The sequence below is a fragment of the Aulonocara sp. 'chitande type north' Nkhata Bay genome, linkage group LG11 (genome assembly GCF_057382095.1).
Source record: "Aulonocara sp. 'chitande type north' Nkhata Bay isolate Kocher_YH1m ecotype deep benthic linkage group LG11, A_spYH_male_GT1.1, whole genome shotgun sequence".
In the NCBI taxonomy this organism is placed as follows: domain Eukaryota; kingdom Metazoa; phylum Chordata; class Actinopteri; order Cichliformes; family Cichlidae; genus Aulonocara; species Aulonocara sp. 'chitande type north' Nkhata Bay.
The window spans coordinates 38,540,578-38,559,650 of record NC_141354.1 but is presented as its reverse complement, the minus strand read 5'-3'; the positions used below and the strand labels follow the sequence as shown (position 1 = coordinate 38,559,650).

The 19,073-nt window shown below is 42.9% G+C and overlaps 2 protein-coding genes and 2 long non-coding RNA genes across 5 annotated transcripts; 1 reads left to right on the top strand and 3 right to left on the bottom strand.

Moving 5' to 3' along the window:
* Positions 1 to 462: 462 nt before the first annotated feature.
* LOC147319818 (uncharacterized) lies at positions 463 to 3,365 on the bottom strand. The gene is made up of 3 exons (XR_015131602.1): positions 2,494 to 3,365; positions 2,053 to 2,393; positions 463 to 887 (listed from the first exon to the last, which is right to left on the bottom strand). It is a non-coding gene; the product is annotated as an uncharacterized LOC147319818 (long non-coding RNA).
* LOC147319817 (uncharacterized) lies at positions 2,398 to 8,228 on the top strand. Of its 2 annotated transcripts, none has more exons than XM_086312587.1 (4): positions 2,398 to 2,541; positions 4,531 to 4,593; positions 4,838 to 5,010; positions 7,023 to 8,228. In XM_086312587.1, the coding sequence occupies exons 1-4, from the start codon at positions 2,499 to 2,501 to the stop codon at positions 7,191 to 7,193; spliced, it is 450 nt and encodes a 149-aa protein (XP_086168713.1). In that variant the 5' UTR covers positions 2,398 to 2,498; the 3' UTR covers positions 7,194 to 8,228. The 2 variants fall into 2 exon arrangements, with proteins under 2 accessions (XP_086168713.1, XP_086168714.1); XM_086312588.1 differs by having other exon boundaries at positions 2,415 to 3,560.
* A 1,220-nt stretch (positions 8,229 to 9,448) lies between these two features.
* LOC147319816 (uncharacterized) lies at positions 9,449 to 11,513 on the bottom strand. The gene is made up of 2 exons (XM_086312586.1): positions 9,699 to 11,513; positions 9,449 to 9,505 (listed from the first exon to the last, which is right to left on the bottom strand). Exon 1 carries the CDS (start codon positions 11,070 to 11,072, stop codon positions 10,041 to 10,043), a length of 1,032 nt encoding a protein of 343 aa, XP_086168712.1. The 5' UTR covers positions 11,073 to 11,513; the 3' UTR covers positions 9,449 to 9,505; positions 9,699 to 10,040.
* Positions 11,514 to 16,762: 5,249 nt separating this feature from the next.
* LOC147319815 (uncharacterized) lies at positions 16,763 to 17,697 on the bottom strand. The gene is made up of 2 exons (XR_015131601.1): positions 17,013 to 17,697; positions 16,763 to 16,819 (listed from the first exon to the last, which is right to left on the bottom strand). It is a non-coding gene; the product is annotated as an uncharacterized LOC147319815 (long non-coding RNA).
* Between the last annotated feature and the right edge of the window lie 1,376 nt (positions 17,698 to 19,073).

The window sequence follows — 19,073 nt, the reverse complement described above, 5'->3', positions numbered from 1 at the left end:
GAGTTGATGTTCGGTTCATTGAGGGTCTTAAGCTTCACTGGCGTGACTGTCCAGGTGATCCATGCTGAGGGAAACTAGAACATAGAAGGATAACTGCAATGCATGCTCACAGTACATATAATACATATAATCTAGGAATGTGTCCGGCCGGAGGCCTCAACTCATTTGGTGTCTTAATATATTTTATTCTACTTGGTAACAGATGATCAGAGTCAATAATTAGCCTCAGAGACCCTGAGGGCTTGAAGTTTATTACCTTGTATGGAAGGTGTTATAGAAAAGAGAAGTTCTATGTCTGTTATAGCTATTAAAGATGTACGATTAACTGTGACTAATGTCTGGAACCTATTTTAATCTGTCATTGACGCCGTGGGGGGGGGGGGGGGGTGTACCCCACTGCTTTATAAGTGTCCACAACATGTATTTTGGTCAGAAGACATATGTTGATGTTTTCTCCGGGCTGTTAATAAACTCATCGTTTCATTGCACTTTTCTGGGGCTTCCATGGTTTGTGACACTGCTCTACATGGATTGATTTCACGACAGCCGTTTGAACCATTTAGAAAAGAATAGAATAGAATAGAATAATCCTTTAATTGTCCCACAAGGGGAAATTTGGGTGTAACAGCAGCAAGAAAGACATGTATACAAACAAACAGTACACAGGACAAAAACACACATATTTACCTGACGTTTGCGCCATCGGTACGATTCGCTTCAGACCAGCACGACCTCCATTGTCTGTGCTGGGTACTGCTGCCATCTGACCACACCCGCTGCTGTTCAAACCATTTCCATGCACGGTGACCTCATCAGAGGCGTTTGATGCCAGCAGAGCGGCGACCTTCATGCTGTTGCTCAGGTTTGTGTACTGAGCCTGATAGCAGCTGCAATATGAAAGAGAGACACATGTTTCTGTGCTTTGTGCAACTGATGAACCCAGTGAGTCCTACAATAACAATCGTTTCCATGGCTACAAGAAGATGCTAAATGACTGAATCAGTGAATGTTTCATCTCACTTCTCTTTCTAGTGAGCTTGTCTTCATAGAGCCACAAAATGTAGAAAACGGCTGACATGAAGAGAAGCATCCAGTCTGCTGAACTGGAAACAGTTAAAACCGTCCAGATAATAAACATCTGCTCCTCTATCAGAAGGTCATCGTAATTTATGTAAATCCAGATGTAGTATCAGGAAAGGTAAGCGCTCATTAAGGTTTATTTGGTTAAAGATATCAGGAGTCTTTTCTTTATGCAAAAATCTGCCTTATTCAAATTCATCTGAGAAGCAAAGAGTCCTCAGACTGACCTCCATCAACCACCACATGGTGAGGGAATGAAGTGTGAAACCATGAAACCAGACTGAGGTGATACCCTGTAAGCTGTGCTCGTGCATTCATCCTCTCTGACCTTCTTCTGCACTTCTAGTCTGTGAGTGTAATAAAGCTTTTCTCACAGCATCAAACCTTGAACACGTCTGCTGCATCAGGTCTCAGGTTTGTGTCTTCATTTGAATCTGAAGCAGAGTTTTGTGTGTTTGCAGGGCTGCTTCACCACCTCAGCCATATTTGAGTGAAGCTGTAATTATTATAATTCTGGAAAGAGCAGAAAAGCTCAACTTGTTATAGACTGAGGACACAGCCCGACACGGTTTTGTTGTAACATCAGGATATCTTTTTTAAAAAAATTGTGTTTTTAGCATCTTTGCATTTGGTGCGAAGTGATACAGTGAAAACAGACAGGACACGCCCCTTCTTTTCTTTATTATCCACCTCGATTTCCCAGTAATAAACTCTATTTTACTAATTTGCTAATTATCTTAGAGTAATACATAAAATTACTTTCAAAACATGTTAACATCTCAAATGTATTTAAATAATAATACATTTAAAAAGGTAAATATATATATTAACAAAATAAAATATATTTAAAATCCAATATATTCACTCACTGGACACTTTGTTAGGTACACCTGTTGAGCCCTGATTATGTAACCAGCCAATCACGTGGCAGCAGCTCAGTGTATTCAGGCAGGTAGACGAGGGCAAACTGACCTGTTGAAAGGTCCACAGTCACCTGATCTCAGTCCAGCAGCGCACCTCCGGGATGTGGTGGACCCACGTCTCCGAGGAAGGTTTCCAGCACCATGAATATAACAACAACACAACGGGACAGAGGTGACGGTTGATGTTTATGACGTGTTTTTATGTCTAATGTGTTTCCTTATGTTAGTGAGGGACTCGCAGCGAGGTGTACCTAACAAAGTGGTCGATGAGTGTATAAACGTGTTTCTGACGCTCCGCTGTTTCCCAAACCTGCAGCAGGTCTGTAAATACCACAGGTTTCCGGTGACGACCAGCAGGTGGCGGTAATACGCTCACAGTCGGGACGTCACCTGCGCGGACCAGAAGAAGAAGCGGGGCGGAAGTTATATCTGTGTTGTGTTTGTAACGGTTCTTGTTGGTTCCAGGCTAAACCGGGAGGACTCGTGTTACCGTGAATGTCGACGGTGTGCGTGTCTGTGGATGGAGCGGACGGTGACGGTGAGTCCATGACATCTCGGCTGAACCTCCGGTGTCGGAGCTGGTCTCTAACACGGGGCTCTCGGCCCCCTTAGCGGCGTTTCGGGTCCGGGTCTAGCTCAGCTCAGGTTTATTTACACAGCGCCAAATCGCGGCGCCACTCGTCAGACCACGCCCCGAGCCAGCACTTGGCGACCGTGGGAAGCAAAAACTCCATTTCCCGCGCGATGACGTCATGGCGGTGTTTGGGACGCTCCTCTGTGTTTACATGATGTTCGGCTCACCTTGGCCCTCAGGCACGCGCTCCGTGACGTGACTAGTGGAGACACGCTAAACCCTGTAACTGAAGGACTGATGAGAGGTGAAACTTCCATGACCTGGATGACCGAGATCCTCCACAGACACGCCTGCGTGTGTTTTATGTGTGGCTCTAACGGTTTTTCCCGTGAGGGTGGACTTGAGGGTGACAAACCCACGAAGCCCAGTGTCAGATGTGGCTCAGAGGAGACGCGCTGAGTTGCGGTTGTTTCTGTGGCAGCGTGGTTGCTGTAGTATGTGGACTCAGCTCTGGAGGGCCCGCAGAGGCCACATATGGACCTTTATTACAACAGCTGCGGGGTCAGACTCTGACGTAATGGACGATGTTTCCCAGGAAGTTGTTTCTGTCCATCTGCAGCAGCGTTGCAGTCAGAAACCTTTGCGCTGTCCTCCACGCGACTGCACGAACGCTGCAGCTGTGTGACCAACAAAACGGCACCATCGCACAAACATGAGCGCAGACTCATGATCAGCGTTCAAACTACAAATACCGTTAATAGCAGCTCTCAGATGAGCGAAACTCAGGTTTACTGTTAAAGAGAGTGAACTCTGAGTCAGTTGCCATGGTAACAGACTGTCTGAGCTTAGTCTGTTCACTTGGAAGATTTTCTTAAAGTGCAGCAAGGGGCTGTAAACACAGTGAGGGTATATATACAGTATATCTGTGCCCCCTTTGGACGACCTGCGTCACTGAGTGAAGATGAGGCTGAAATGAGATTAAAGTGAGTTTCACTGTGTTCACATTTTGTATCGATTTGTTCATAAATTCAACATTTTGAAAGATTCAGTCTCTTAAATTAATATAAATCACATAAATCAGTCTCAGTAGGTCCGACTACACGGCAGGAGACTCCAACCTGGATCCAGTTGCATGATATCTGATCAGGATCTGATCACAGCTGATCGTACTGTTATTCTGTCCACGATCTGTAAGCTGTTTGTATTTAACGAGACCATCCTTCCAAAACTGTGCTGAACTATTTCAAATGTAAATTACCAACATGTAGACATTGATTTGAAATTTCCTACAGCTTGTTTGTCTTTACAGACAAAACTTTAAATTCAAATTGTATTTTTTTCAGTTACGTGTCTGTGAGAAAGCTGCCGTCTGTCACTGAAGGCTGAAATGAGATAAAGTTATAAAACAGTAAAGACAGTGTGTTATAAAAACAGCCTGTGGCGTCCGTCGGCAACATGAAACTTGATTAAGAAACTGAAACGCTGATAAACTGTTGCGGATGTTTATGATGATGACAGAGTGACCCGAGCCCGTCCTGATTAAGATGAACATCACGGTGCGCACTAATGTGTCCAAAGACTAACATGGAGGCTCCGCTCCTTATTTACTCTTTGCTGTGGGGAATCCTGGGATCAGAGCTCCACTGATGATGACTTTCTTTACTCCTGCACATAATCTGTGATCAGCCTTTCTGGAACCAAAAACAAAGAGTTTCTGATTTTAGAGTTTGTTGAACCTGCTTCTTTGGATCACTTCCTCCGTGCTATGTTAGCGCTCCCGCTAGCTGCTGCTGTCGCCTGGTAAAGTAAAGGGGAACCATGTCACCAATGTCAGATCTAGCTTTTTGTGTCAGGATCAGACTGATTACTGATTCACATATTAGATTGGCACATCACCAACGCCACAAATGTTCTCATCATAGCTGCCGGACTTCATCAGCTTCTGTCTTTCAGGAAGCAACTTTGCTGAGCAACATGGAAGCGACAGGAGCATCAGGAGACAACCTGAGTCAGCAGGTAACTCAGACGGTGGCGTGGGAACCTCCAGCAAACCTTATTTTATTTATCTGTATCTGCACCAGGATCTCCTGCTTTGAGCTTTTTAACCAAAGAATATTCACATATGATCCTGCAGCAGCATTTTATTATTATTAGTCCTTTATTTATCCAGGTAAAAAGTCTCATTGAGATGCCTGGCATCATGGCAACAAAAGTCAAGCATGTGGAAAATGTGTGTGAGTGTGTGTTTGCATGCACGTAGAACACTGTGAGGCTGGTGAATACACCACGAGCCCTATGAGAGCCCTATCAGAGCTGGAGTTGGCCCTCAACACGTTGGTCACCGAGTTTCACAAAGCTGCAGACAACGGACCGACCATGAACACCACCCAGTTCCAGTCCATGATCTCCAGTCAGATGCCGGCAATTGCCAAGGTACTGATGACATCACAGCTCGTCTTCCAATCACAAATCATTTAACTCGGTCTCCAAACAAAGGCTGTTTAACCAAGTAAGCAGACTGCAGGAGAACATGCGTCTGTTCCTCGTTAATTAAGCGTGGGGGCTGGAATAATATGCGTCCTCGGTGACGTCTGACGTGTTTGGGAATGCTCACTGCAGATCAGAGACGTTATGACGGAGACAGTCCTCAGAAAGTCCTGAAGGGAAATCTGCACAGATGGTAGAAGTTGAAGTGTTTTTGTTGTGCTTTGGGTTTAAAACCTTATTTGGAACAAAGTCAGCAAAACTCAGATTTTTCTGTCACTTATTTATCCATCCCAGTCCACGCTGAGGGCTTCAACTGAGAAACAGACTGTTTTTATACTCCCAATCAAATCATTCCTAAAATAAAAAAATCCTTCATGTCTACAACCGAACTAGATTTCACACTGATCCTCCAACATGCTTTTATTAGAAATGACCAGCGTTGGTCAAGTTACTTGTAAAAAGTAATCAGTTAAAAACATGATTCACAACCTGAAGAGGTGATAAAGCGATAGATCTTTCAGCCCAATTCTACTTTTTCTGCATAATCCATCATACAAAATGTAATCAAATGGAAAAGTCTCTTTTTAAAACTTGTTTTATTAGTTTTAATCTTTTAATTTTATGCATCAAGCAAAGATTTAATTATATGCAACATTCTCTGACTTGAATAAATTAGTTTAACATTTAAACCTATTTTCTGCACATTCCAGCTCATAAAATAAAATATTTTGTGTGTTTACACTCAGTCTTTCAAATAGATGCAAGTAAAACACAGCAGAAAATAAATAAAGTCAAAGACTCAGCGGTCCTGTTGCTCTATTTTCACCTGTAAAGCAGGAGTGGGGTAGGCGGAGGTTTACCCTGGTGCAGGTGTGCCGCAGCAGTCAGTGGAAGAATCCGCGAGTTTCTCTGTGAGTTTCCCATTACGTCGTAGCTACTCGGTGCTTGCTCGGACGTTTAGGGTTTTTTTTCGCTGTAAAAAGAAGTTTTCTTCCCACGCACAGCGGACACTAATGTTTTTGTCACTTTTTATGGAATCAAACTCAAAGTAAGGTCAGTACTTCCACGCTTTAAACGCTGCACGCTCATACTCTCTCTGCACTCGATATGTGATCCATTGTTGATCTGCACACAGCTGTTGTCACTAAGGTCACACTCGCTTACGTCACTGTCATGAGACATTCCCGCAAAAAAAAAAAAAGAAAAAAAAATCACGGTTTTAGTAACGCAGTGTTCCGACGGGAAAGTAACGGTAATCTAATTACAGTTTTTGCAATAGTAATCCCTTACTTTACTCGTTACTTGAAAAAAGTAATCGGATTACAGTAACGCGTTACTGCCCATCTCTGGAAATGACAAAGCAACTGATTCCTTTAGCTTAAAGTTTGATGATATTTCTGAAAGTTGTCGTAAAGAATTCTGCTTTTTGTTGCATCACCTGGAAACCAACTGTAAATGCAGTCATCTGCACAGCAGAGGGCGCCGCAGAGGTGATTTAATTCTGGGCTTCTCTTCAGCGAACTGCCATCAGTCAGCAGAACGTCCCACGTTAGGTAACAATCAGACTAATCGAGTCTTTGTGCACTGACAGCTCAACGTTGTTTTTAAAGTCTTAAAACAAGCTTAAAACACACTTTGCATGAAAAGAAAGGAAAAAGTGATTAGAGTCAGTATTATGTTAAAAATATTGAATTAACATTACAGCTGGGATAGGCTCCAGCCCCCCCACAACCCTGAAAAGGATAATGGGAAGAGGATGGATGCTTAAGCATACAAGAGAAGCAAAAAAATATGAAATAAAACTCTTTCATGCTAACAGTAATGAAGCAGGTCACATCCTCCTCTCTGTTATTCTGGACCAGAGTTGGTGGAGTGCTTTGTGCCTGAGATCACGCTCCCCTGAGTTTCCACTAAGTGTTTCCAGCAGTGCTGACTGACTTGCTGTTTCCTGCCTGCAGACGGTGGAGAATGAAGAAGGCCTGGGTAAGGTCCTGGAGCAGATGGGTGTGCAGAGCGGCCAGAACATCTCCTTCGACAACTTCTGGAAGCTGATCAACAACCAGGCCCTTCAGCTGTTCGGCACCATGCACAAAGAGAAAGGCACCAAGTGCACCTGCCTGCTGCAGTGAGCTCTGAAGCCAAAACGCCACCACACCTGAGCCCAGAAACACCACACCTGCCGGGTTTCTCTGTGCAGACCACAGGGGGGCGCTGCAGGGTAACAGTGGGACATGAAGACACAAAAGAAGAAGAGTTTTATTGGTGATATTCAAACTTTGTTTGCATTAAAGACGAGTTATAACCTGCAGTCTGTTTCAAACCCACCGAATATACGGAGGACCAAAGGTGACTTGTTGAAAAGCAAACAGGCCAAATGAATAAACACATTTGTAAATGACAACATGTGTTTAGAAATAAATATAATTTAAACTTTCATAAATGAAAACGATTTACAGAGCTAAGACGTTCTTGACCAAATACATCGCAAAATATATGTAACACTGAAAAGTAACAAATGAGTAATAATATGTCCACAAAATACTCAAATAGTAAATTTATTTATCAATAATAATACTAAAATAACACAACATGAAATAGGGAAAATGGATAAAAGGAGAATTATAGTCACTGTTCTGCTTGTATGGAAGTTGAAGTCTGACTCAAACTGATCTCGAATCATAAAATACTGAAATAATATTTTCAAGGTTCTCTAAAGTTAATACATGAATTTAAAATGATGAACACAGACCATGAAAAGTATTTAAAAGGAATTAAATTGTGTATTTTTTCGTTTGTATTTCAAAGTGTTTTATATGAGTCGTTTTTATCAGCTGTATTACTTTATTTTCATGAAGTCAGCTTTGGTCCTCCGTAGGTGAAGTCGAGCAGAGGGAAAGGTCACCGACATGACTGCACTCTAACAAAAACATGGAACAAGGATGTTTTTAGCTAATCAATGTCTTTTTTAATGTAATCCTGGAGTTAACACAATCTTATAAATTACTTCTCATTTAGACTTCATCTCTTAGCTGAAACTGTGATGTTTTGTTTTTAACATCATTTATATTCACTCTGAATATTACTAACATGTTTTTATTGACTGTAAACCATCTGATCATCTCAATGTTAATAAACCTGTGACTGCTTTTAGTATAACAAACCTACTGCGGTGTGCCGACTAAATTTTTATAAGAATAATTATTTGTGAGAAAATCAACGTTGGTGTGTATCGGCTCACTGAGTGGACAGGAAGGATGGGCCTACATCCTCAGTGGTGGAGGGGTTGGAGTTTGCTGAGCCCTCACACTTTTATAGGTGGACACGTCCTCTGTGGACACAGCGAGCCGAGGATGACTTATTGCAAAAAATTGGCTAAATGAACAAAAATGGTGAAAGATGCTTTTATTCATTTATATACATATTTATTTGTAGTCCACATGCATTGACCAATCACGTCTTTGGTTGCATGTAGTTACAGTCCTGTTCTTCTTTTTGTTCACATGTAAACAAAACTGTAAACACACTGATACCCACTGCTATGGCGGCCAAGTCACAAATAGGCTGTAAAAAAAGGATGGACGTTGGCGCATCTGAACGTGAAGCTTTGAATCTGCATTCTTTCTACAGGCCAGCAGGGGGCAGCTGGTCTGGTTGGAAGAAATCTGACTGTATAGAAGTGCAGTCTCTAATTTCAGGTCTTACTGAATGCAACAAACAAACAATCTGTACATTTCCACACAGTATATTAGAGTCTGTAAACAAGCCACAGTTACCAGGATGCACACTACATAGTCTTTATTCTTGTAGTGCAATGTGAAGGTTTGGCCAGCAGATGGCGCCATGCAATCAGTAACTAATTACTGATTACTTCCCCCCAAAAGTAATCCTGTTACTTTACTGATACTTATTTTCAAAAGTAATTAGTTTTTTAGTTACAACCTGAAGAGGTGATAAAGCGATAGATCTTTCAGCCCAATTCTACTTTTTCTGCATAATCCATCATACAAAATGTAATCAAATGGTTTTTAAAACTAGTTTTATTTATTTATTACTCATCTAACTTTATGCATCAAGCAAACATTAAATTATATACAACATTCTCTGACTGGAAGAAATTTGTTTAACATTTAAACCTATTTTCTGCACATAAAATAAAATATTTTTTTGTGTTTACACTCAGTCTTTCAAATAGACTCAGCGGTCCTGTTGATCTATTTTCACCTGTTTAGCAGGAGTGGGGCAGGCGGAGGTTTGCCCTGGTGCAGGTGAGTTGCAGCAGTCATGTCAGTTGAAGAATCCGCGAGTTTCTCTGAGTTTCCCATTACTGTAGCATTCCAGCCGGACTTTATTCAGACGATGCACTCAATGATCATTACGGATGGACCATGGTGGGGTATTCCAACCCATTTATTCACAAATTGCCATAGACACATCGTAAGAGCTGTAATCATAACATAAAACAAATAAACATTCACTTGATATAACCACGTTTCTGTTATGCTAATCAATTCACAGAAAAGGCACAGGAGGTGCTAGCATCAGCCTGCTAGATCGCTCATAAACTTATTAACAATCAAGTAATACATTTACAAATTGTCCGAAATGTAAACAACAAGTACAACACACAAACATACCTGTTTGCCTTCCAGCTAGATGCTAATTTTAAGATGGATGGAAAACGATAACCTTCTCATTAATCCTTTCTGCGGCAAGCAGTTGCGGTACGATCTTCCTTCCCGGAAGTTGCCCGTTCCGAATTTCAAAATAAGAGTCTAATCTATATTATAAGGTATAATTCGTTCAGGGATTTAACTGTTTGAAAAATATCAAATAAACAAATAATCTGGGTCATTTACACTCCCACCAAATCATTAGTGTTCAAAAACATAACTCCATAAACATAGGAAGAAAGAACACAATGATTTCATAATACAAATAATGACCAAACAACAGAAGCATAGTATGCAAGGAATGGACTAGTCACCTTCCAACAATAAGACTAGTTTTTGAACTGGCCGTTCGAGCACTGACCGCTTAGTAAGACGTTCAACATTTTTGCCAAGTTTCCTGTCACCTAGACAGAGCTTCACTCTCCTAACCAGTCCATCTCTGTCCATTGTAGTCTCTACGACTCTTCCCAACCTCCATTCATTTCTGGGCAAGTCTTCATCCTTCATTATGACTATATCCCCGATCTGCAGGTTTCTCTTTGGGGTGTGCCAGCGTTGTCTAAAGGCAATGTTGGCTAAGTACTCTTTTTGCCAACGGCTCCAGAACTGCTCGGCGAAATATTGTACGTGGCGCCATCTCTTTCTCGCATACATATCTTCCCTTATGAACTTGCCGGGGGGAGGAAGGGCCATGGTAGACTTCAGGGTAAGTAAGTGGTTTTGTGTCAGAGGCTCAAGACTGTTGGGATCATGTAGGTTTTCAATAGTGAGAGGACGACTATTAACTATCGTCATTGCTTCATAGAAGAATGCTCGGAGGGAAGCATCAGGTAGGTTTCCAGGTGAGAGTCCAAGGGTCGCGTTGAGAACACTCCTGACTGTTCTAATTTGACGCTCCCACACTCCACCAACATGACTTGATCCAGGAGCATTTAGGATGAAGTCACACTGCTTCTTAGAAAGGAAGTTCGTCAGTTTATCACCATCTAATTCCGTGAGGGCTTCCTGCAGTTCATTCTTGGCTCCTAGGAAGTTACTGCCTTGGTCAGATTTGATCTGGCGTACGGCTCCACGTATAGCAATGAAGCAGCGCAGTCCAATTATGAATGAGTCTGTAGATAGATCCTCCAGCATTTCAATATGGATGGCTCTGGAGGAGAAGCAGGTGAAAAGGAGACCATATCGTTTTCGCACACTACGTCCTTGCTTGCTATAGAAGGGTCCAAAGCAATCCATTCCACAGTAGGTAAAGGGTGAGATGGATTTACTCGCTCTGGAGGGAGATCGGCCATTTTCTGTTCTTCTGTCCGTCTCCGAAGCTTCCGACAAACTACACATCGGCGAAGATAGGATGCAACCGTCCTGCCAATTCCTGGTATCCAGTAACCTCTTGTCCTAATTGCACTGAGAGTCATCCCCTTGCCTTGATGTTTGACTTCTTCATGACAGTATGCTATGATCATCCTTGTAACATGATGTTCCTTTGGAATGATGGTAGGGTGTTTAACTGAGAGAGGAAGGTTTGAATCACGGAGTCGACCTCCCACCTTAATCACACCATTGTTGTCCAAGAAGGGGTTGAGGTGATGTAGCTTGTTATGAGGTGGCAGCTGACAACCTTTCTTCAGTAGCCGCACTTCCTCCGAATATGTTTGTCTCTGCAGATCTTTGATGATGAGGCGCTCGGCTTCTTCTCTTTCCTGCACTGTAGAGAGGCCGATTGACTTATCCTTGTTGATCCTTCGAAGAATGTGAGCCACTGCACAGATGGCGCGAGTCCAGGATGAGAACTTTGCCAGCCGATAAGTAAGAGAATCTTGTTCTACAGTTTCCGTGTTTAGAGTCCGTGTTTCCTTAACTTCTGGATCTCCGACTGACAGTTCCGGAGCCACCTCTTCTGAGAGGTCAACTCCGTTTTCCCATAGAAATGCAGGGCCGGTAAACCAGTCCGATGATATTAGCTCATGGACAAAACAACCTCTAGAAGCACGATCCGCAGGATTCTGGTCAGTAGGGACGTATCTCCATTGCCTTTGATTCGTGTAGAGATGTATCTTCTGGATACGGTTGGCTACGAATGTATGAAAACGTCGAGCCTCATTATTGATGTACCCTAGTACAACCTTGGAATCGGTCCAAAAATGCTCTTCAATGTCCGCATATCCAAGTTCTTCCTTCAAAACATTGCTGGTTTTCACAGAGATGACTGCAGCCGTCAACTCTAATCTTGGGATCGTGGTGACCTTTGTTGGGGCGACGCGAGATTTGGCCATGACTAAAGCACAGTGGATGTCTCCTTCTTCATTGCTAAGCCTCAGATATGAACACTGTCCATAGCCAGTAGTGCTTGCGTCGGAGAAGTGATGTAACTCACGTTTAATAACCCTTCCGAAATCTGCCGGGGCATAACTTCGGGGTATATTTATCCTCTCCAAGTTGTTGAGGTCGTTTTTCCATTTCTCCCACCGTGGACGAAGTTCGTTGGTTAGAGGGTCGTCCCAACCTGTTCCATGGCAGCACATCTGCTGCAGCACTTCCTTTCCAATGAGCAAAAAGGGGGCTATGAGACCCAAGGGATCGTACAGGGATGCAACAATGGACAATATGCCTCGACGTGTTGCAGGCTGTTCCTTAAGGTTGGTGCTGATCTTCAGGCAGTCTGATTCGACGTGCCATTGGATACCCAACGCTCTCTCTGAAGGTAAGTTATCAAAGGCAAGGTTGAGGTCTTTAATGTCTGATGCACGTTCAGTTGCTGGTATGCTTACCAGGACAGCTTTGTCATTGGACACAAACTTGTGGAGCCTAAGACCACCCAGGGCACAAAGTTTTCTGGCTTCTTCTGCTAACTTGATAGCCTTCTCTGAGCTGTCTGTACTTGTGACTCCATCGTCGACATAGAAATTTCTCAGAATGAACTGAGAGCCTAATGGGTATCGGTCTTTATTTTCTGTAGCCAAATGCTTCAATCCGTAGTTCGCACAGCCAGGCGATGAGGCTGCGCCAAAGATATGCACCCTCATAAGGTATTCTTAGGGCTGTGCACCGAGATCTCCTTTCTTCCACCAAAGGAAGCGCAGGTAATCCTGGTCTGACTTCTTCACATGAAATTGGTGAAACATTTTCTCTATGTCACACATCAATGCAGTGGAGTGCAACCAGAAGCGAAGAAGTACACCGTTGAGATTGTTCATCAGGTCAGGACCAGTGAGCAGATGATCATTCAAACTGGTTCCCTTGTACTTGGCAGAGCAGTCGAACACCACGCGCAGTTTGCCTGGCTTCTTGTCGTGAAATACACCGTGATGAGGTATGTACCATTTTTCGCCCTCTTTCCCATCATCGTGGACTTCCTCTGCATCACCCCTTTCTATGACCTCCTCCATGAACTTGATATACTGTTCTTTGTACCCTTCATCCTTTAACAGCTTCCTCTTTAGATGGCTCAGACGTATGACTGCAAGCTGTTTGTTGTCAGGTAAGGTAGGTCTCTCCTTAAAGGGCAACGGCATCTCGTAGTGACCTAGACTGTTCTTTTCGATGTGGTTCTTGAGTTTGTCCAGGAACAGGATGTCCTCCTGAGACACTGGTTTGCCGTCTTCCTTAGCATCCTTAAAGTCAGACTCTAGAATGCGAATGGCATCTGCCGGAGTGACTGGTGGGAGCTCCCTGACTGCAACTCGGAAGCACTGTCCCGCCGTACTTGAGGTGTCGGGGCATGTCGACGTACCACCAACTATGCTCCATCCTAAGTCGGTACGAATTGCATAAGGCTCATCGTCTCCTCCCGTTATGACGTCTCTTGGTGCCATTGCTCGTGCGCAGTTATAGCCTATCAATAAACCAACCTCACAGTCCTGTAGAGGTGGAATCTCTTCTATGACCTTGGAGAGATGATTCCACCTTTTAGCTGTCTCGCATGTTGGGATATGGGCTCTGTTTACTGGTATGCAATCCTTGGTATAAGCAGGAGGAAGGTCGATGAGGAGGGAAGAGCGATAACCCCGAACACAAAGCCCTGAGACTCTTTGGCTCTTTACGATCACGTCGCGTCCAATCATAGTAGTTAACTTCAGCTTAACTGGACAGGAATCTGCCTTTAATACATCACTCAGTTCCTGGTCAACAAACGTCGTGTCGCTTTGCGTGTCCAGCAAGGCGTAAACCAGTTTCTCAGTTCCTGTATCCTTTTTTGACACCCACACAGGCACAATCATTGATGTGTTAGTTGGCTGTCCAGTAATCACTGACATTGAAGTTGCAGCAGCCTCCGTTTGGCCGGCATTGCTCAGGATAGTGGTTTCCTGTGGCAGAACTCTTTCCTTCTTTAAATAGTTGTCATCGTGTAAACAAGTGGGATGTTTACCCTTGCACGTGTTGCATGAGTGTCGATGTCGACAGTCTTTTGCACTATGTCCAGGTTTGGTGCAGCCATAGCAGAGCTTATGTTCTCTGACAAAATCTCGACGCTCCTCCAGAGTTTTAGCAATAAACTTGGGACATCCATGTAGTCTGTGTTGATTATTTTGACAGAAGGCACAAGGAGACCTTTCCTTTCCTTTAACTGGCTTGAGCCTCTCGGTGTCAGCCTCAGTCTGTGTGTTTAGAACCCTTGCCTTGTTCCTCTTAGGGTCTCTGCTGCCTTGTTTTGCTGTGCTCGACTCAGAGCCGCGGAGGGCATAAGCTGAGGTGATTGGATTGCAAGCAATCTCTGCCTCTGTCGCCATAAATGCGGCGAAGTCCTTAAAACTGGGGAATTCCTTATTGCCCTTTAAGGCTTCAGTAACCTTCCTGTTCCAGTGAGATGCTATCCACTCTGGTAGTTTAAGGATTAGCTTCTTATTCTCTTCACAGTCGTTCAGTATTTCGAGGCTCTTCACATGTGTCATTGCATCTTGGCAAGCGTTTAAGAAATCTGAGAAGTCTCTTAATCCTTCTGCATCTCTTGGTTGGATCTTTGGCCAATCTGTGAGCTTATCTCTGAAGGCTTTCTGTATAATAAAGGTTTGGCCATATCTGTTATCCAGTTTGTTCCACGCATCCTTATAAGCGTCGCTGTCATTCCTATAGAAAGTTCCTTCTAATGTTTTACGAGCTGGGCCGCCTACATACTTCCTCAAGTAATAAAGTTTGTCTGCTGGGGAGATGGCCTTTTTGTCAATAAGTGACATGAATGAAGTTTTCCACTCAATGAACTGAATGGGGTTCCCACTAAATACAGACGGCTCTGGAACTGGAAGTCTATTTAGAGCCATACTGTCTTGTAGGGCTTGGGCAAGGGATGACACGTTTAGGTCGGGTGGCGATGCTGTGACGGTGGGAGTTGGAGGGTTGATAGCAGGGGGAACATGATGATTTCCCACTGAACTATTAGAGGAATGGGGACTGCCTTCCTGCGAGGCTACCTGGCTGTAGACTTGCAGTTTGGCCCGAGCAGCCCTCAGATTCCTTTCTGCTTGAAGGCGTTCAAGTCTGCGCTTTTCTACTTCCATTTTTCTGTGCTGTTCCTCTATCTTTTCCATTTGTCTCTCTTCTTCCAGCAACCCTTCAAATTCGACTTCCTTAGCAGCTAGCTCTGCTGCTGCATCCGCCTGTTTGAGTGTTAGAGTAGTGCCTTTGTGACTACGGATTGACTTTGTCACTCTAGATGCAGTGGATCCATAGATGGAGCGTGCGTAGCTGTTCTTAAGCAGCTCCCTGAGACGGCAATGTACTTGTTCTGCATCATAATCACCATCGAGATCTGACATTCTCTCGTAGGTAACTTTCATAATTTCGGCTGTAACTGCCTCACAACTGTCAACGTGACGTCTTAATTCTGGAGAAGGTGTAATGTGACTTCGTATTTCAAGGTAAGTGTTTAACACAGTTTCTTTCTCTTTCTCCAAAGCATCCATCAAAGATGCCAGCTCGCCTTTACTAATGTCTGACTTGAGCTGCTCTCTTGACTCTCGGGCTCGAATCTTCCATCTTTCGTACGTTGAGATGAACTTTCTTTCCCTTTTTCTTGCTTCCTCCTGTTGCATTTCGAGCGCCTTTGGAGTTGGGATTTTTGTTCGAGTGGAACGTCGGAGGCCTTCCTTAAGCTCACCTTGTAAGTTGTTCAACGTTTCTTCTCTGCGTTGAATTTCCTTCTCCAAAAGTTCTATTTCCGTAGTTTCTGATGTGTCTTCAAGAGACGCCTTAAGCCCTTTGATTTTATTCTGCAGGTCGACTATCTGATGCTCTAGTTCTGTTTGTGAGGAGGGAGTCTCCATTTCCTTAATGTTTATGTTATTTACTTATCTAATTTGCAGGCTTTAGTTAATGAGCTGCTTGTGGTTACTATAACTTACAGGCTGCATTAACAGAAGGGAGGAGAATCTTTGCACTTTAAACCAAGTTGAAATAGAAGCGGATAACCAACACAACATTGAGAAGAAATGTATAAAATAATAAATGCAACCTGCTAGCTGTTGCAAACTGATGTGGTAAAGTAAACCTCTTATGCTAAACACAGATCAATACACCATTACTATTGTACAGTTACAAATTGAACTAAATGCCCCTCTTTCACCCCCTTTTTGGTCAGTAGAAAGAATGATAAATATACAGTAGTGGTGGTAAATACCAATAAACAAAATTACTTCACTTGTTATTACTTCATGTCCGTTGTGTCTTAATGCAGCAGATGTCCACAGTAGTTGACGACCTTCTCTCTCCCTTTAACCACCACTGATGAGAATGAATGTCCTTTCCTTGTCGATTAGAATGAAATGTTCCATACCTTTTCTGACCGTCACATCAAACCATTAAGCCAGCTGCATGATGATTATAAAGTCTCTGTCTAGAAGACCCATAGAATGGCACTGAGTTGCTCCGTGAAATGTCTTGTCAATCCCAGACGAATAGCAACACAGCTCCGTGACTCGTCCTCGTGGTTCCGTGGTGCAGGATGGCAGCAGGATGATGCGGGGGATCAGCTCTTACTGTAGCATTCCAGCCGGACTTTATTCAGACGATGCACTCAATGATCATTACGGATGGACCATGGTGGGGTATTCCAACCCATTTATTCACAAATTGCCATAGACACATCGTAAGAGCTGTAATCATAACATAAAACAAATAAACATTCACTTGATATAACCACGTTTCTGTTATGCTAATCAATTCACAGAAAAGGCACAGGAGGTGCTAGCATCAGCCTGCTAGATCACTCATAAACTTATTAACAATCAAGTAATACATTTACAAATTGTCCGAAATGTAAACAACAAGTACAACACACAAACATACCTGTTCGCCTTCCAGCTAGATGCTAATTTTAAGATGGATGGAAAACGATAACCTTCTCATTAATCCTTTCTGCGGCAAGCAGTTGCGGTACGATCTTCCTTCCCGGAAGTTGCCCGTTCCGAATTTCAAAATAAGAGTCTAATCTATATTATAAGGTATAATTCGTTCAGGGATTTAACTGTTTGAAAAATATCAAATAAACAAATAATCTGGGTCATTTACAATTACATCGTAGCTACTCGGTGCTTGCTCGGACGTTTGGGGGTTTTTTTCGCTGTAAAAAGAAGTTTTCTTCCCACGCACAGCGGACACTAATGTTTTTGTCACTTTTTATGGAATCAAACTCAAAGTAAGGTCAGTGCTTCCACGCTTTAAATGCTGCACGCCCATACTCTCTCCCATAATCGATATGTGATCCACTGTTGATCTGCACACAGCTGTTGTCACGAACGTCGCACTCGCTTACGTCACTGTCGTGAGACATTCTCACAAAAAAAAAGAAAAAGAAAAATTTATTCATTTCATTCTCATGAAAGCCCCTCCCACGGTAAAAGAGAAAATAACAAACAATACAATTATTCAAAACACATGATAATTATGAAAAGGAAAAATAAAGACTGTTATTTTATAAAAACAGTCTTAATCCGGGTCCAAACCCAGCCAAGAGTCAGAGCCAGACTCCAGATCTCAGAGTCTCAATCACAATTGTTGTACCGCGAGATTCTCAGGTCTGAGAAATAAGAAAGACATATTTGCTCACCTTTGAAGAACCTCCAGAGTGGAAGCCAGATAATGGATGTTAAAATTGTAGTAGCTCCCGAACACGATGCACAGTGCAGAAATGAATGAGGATATGTTTGTGCTGACGAGGTTCCGATCAAGACTCAGCATGTATCATCTTAAGGAATAGCAGGACTTTCCTGAGAACAAATTATTTAACAGGTTATATTAATAAGCACTGCAGTACATGAGATTCTATAAACAGTGCAATTAAAAAGAGAGAGAGAGAGAGAGCTATGAAACAGACTTACCAAAGACAATAATCGTGGGTGTCAGAGACACTTGCTCCAGTTGCACCTCATCTGCCAGACATGCATCTTCTACATGGAAAAGCATGAACTCCTCCTTCTCTTCAAAGTAGCTGAGCAGAAGCAGGACCACCTCTTTCACATCATCTGAGCAGCCACTCTGCCGTCCTCGTATCCTCTGAAGCCTTGCATCAGTCTGAAGGAACGTCTTGCTTTTGCTGACACCAACTGTGGTCATGTAGTCCAGAAGACCTTTTCCCCTTCAAATCCAAGTAATCTGTATTATAGAGGCAGGAATTAGCAGCTGTCCTTGCAGTTTAAGGTAAAAGAGACACATATTTCTGAGATAAGACCGACTATCATTCTCTGGCATATCAGTGGCTGAATTAGCAGATGACATGGTTTTATGTGTGTTTTCTTAATAATCTGTACTGTCATTTGGGGGCTGAGGGTGAGATTGTACATGTCATCAATACCATCTGGGGAACATGCTTTATGCTTCCTACACTTTCTTCTCTTTTGTAAACACATGCAACCATTCTATAACACTGGACTCATTTTTCTACAAAGGTTTGAACTTTGAGAGAGTTTAAACAAGAGAGAAAAGTGTGGAAATGTTCATGTCTGTCTGAGAAAAGTGTGTAGTGAGGGGTTTTACAGCCTTAAAACATCTATAATAATTGTAAAAAATAAAGCTGGCTACTTCGGATTTCAGCTATGGCAGGTTATTTTTAGAACGTAACTCCCGCCATAAATGAAGGACCACTGTACACAGCCTCTTAATGTGACCAATATCTTTTTACAAAAGACGCAGGTGACCATTTTTAGTATTTAAAAAGTTTGCCAGTGCTTTTCAGCTGAACTAGCATGCTAGCGCCAAGTTATCAAGTATTAGTCTAAATATCAACTGGTGCTAGTGACGTTTTGGTCTCGAAAAAAGTAGCCTAGATGTTAAACTTACCGTGCAAACTTTCAGATGAACCACAGATCGCATATTTGTGATTTGTCCTAAAAACGTCCTTGGTAAAAGCTC

Excerpts from the sequence above, each read along its gene's own strand:
- LOC147319816 (XM_086312586.1), bottom strand. The coding sequence starts at position 11,072 with ATGTGTAGTTTGTCGGAAGCTTCGGAGACGGACAGAAGAACAGAAAAT.
- LOC147319817 (XM_086312587.1), top strand. The coding sequence starts at position 2,499 with ATGTCGACGGTGTGCGTGTCTGTGGATGGAGCGGACGGTGACG. Across the intron at positions 2,542-4,530 it reads GGATGGAGCGGACGGTGACG|GAAGCAACTTTGCTGAGCAA; the intron begins GTGAGTCCATGA and ends TCTGTCTTTCAG. Across the intron at positions 5,011-7,022 it reads AGATGCCGGCAATTGCCAAG|ACGGTGGAGAATGAAGAAGG; the intron begins GTACTGATGACA and ends TCCTGCCTGCAG.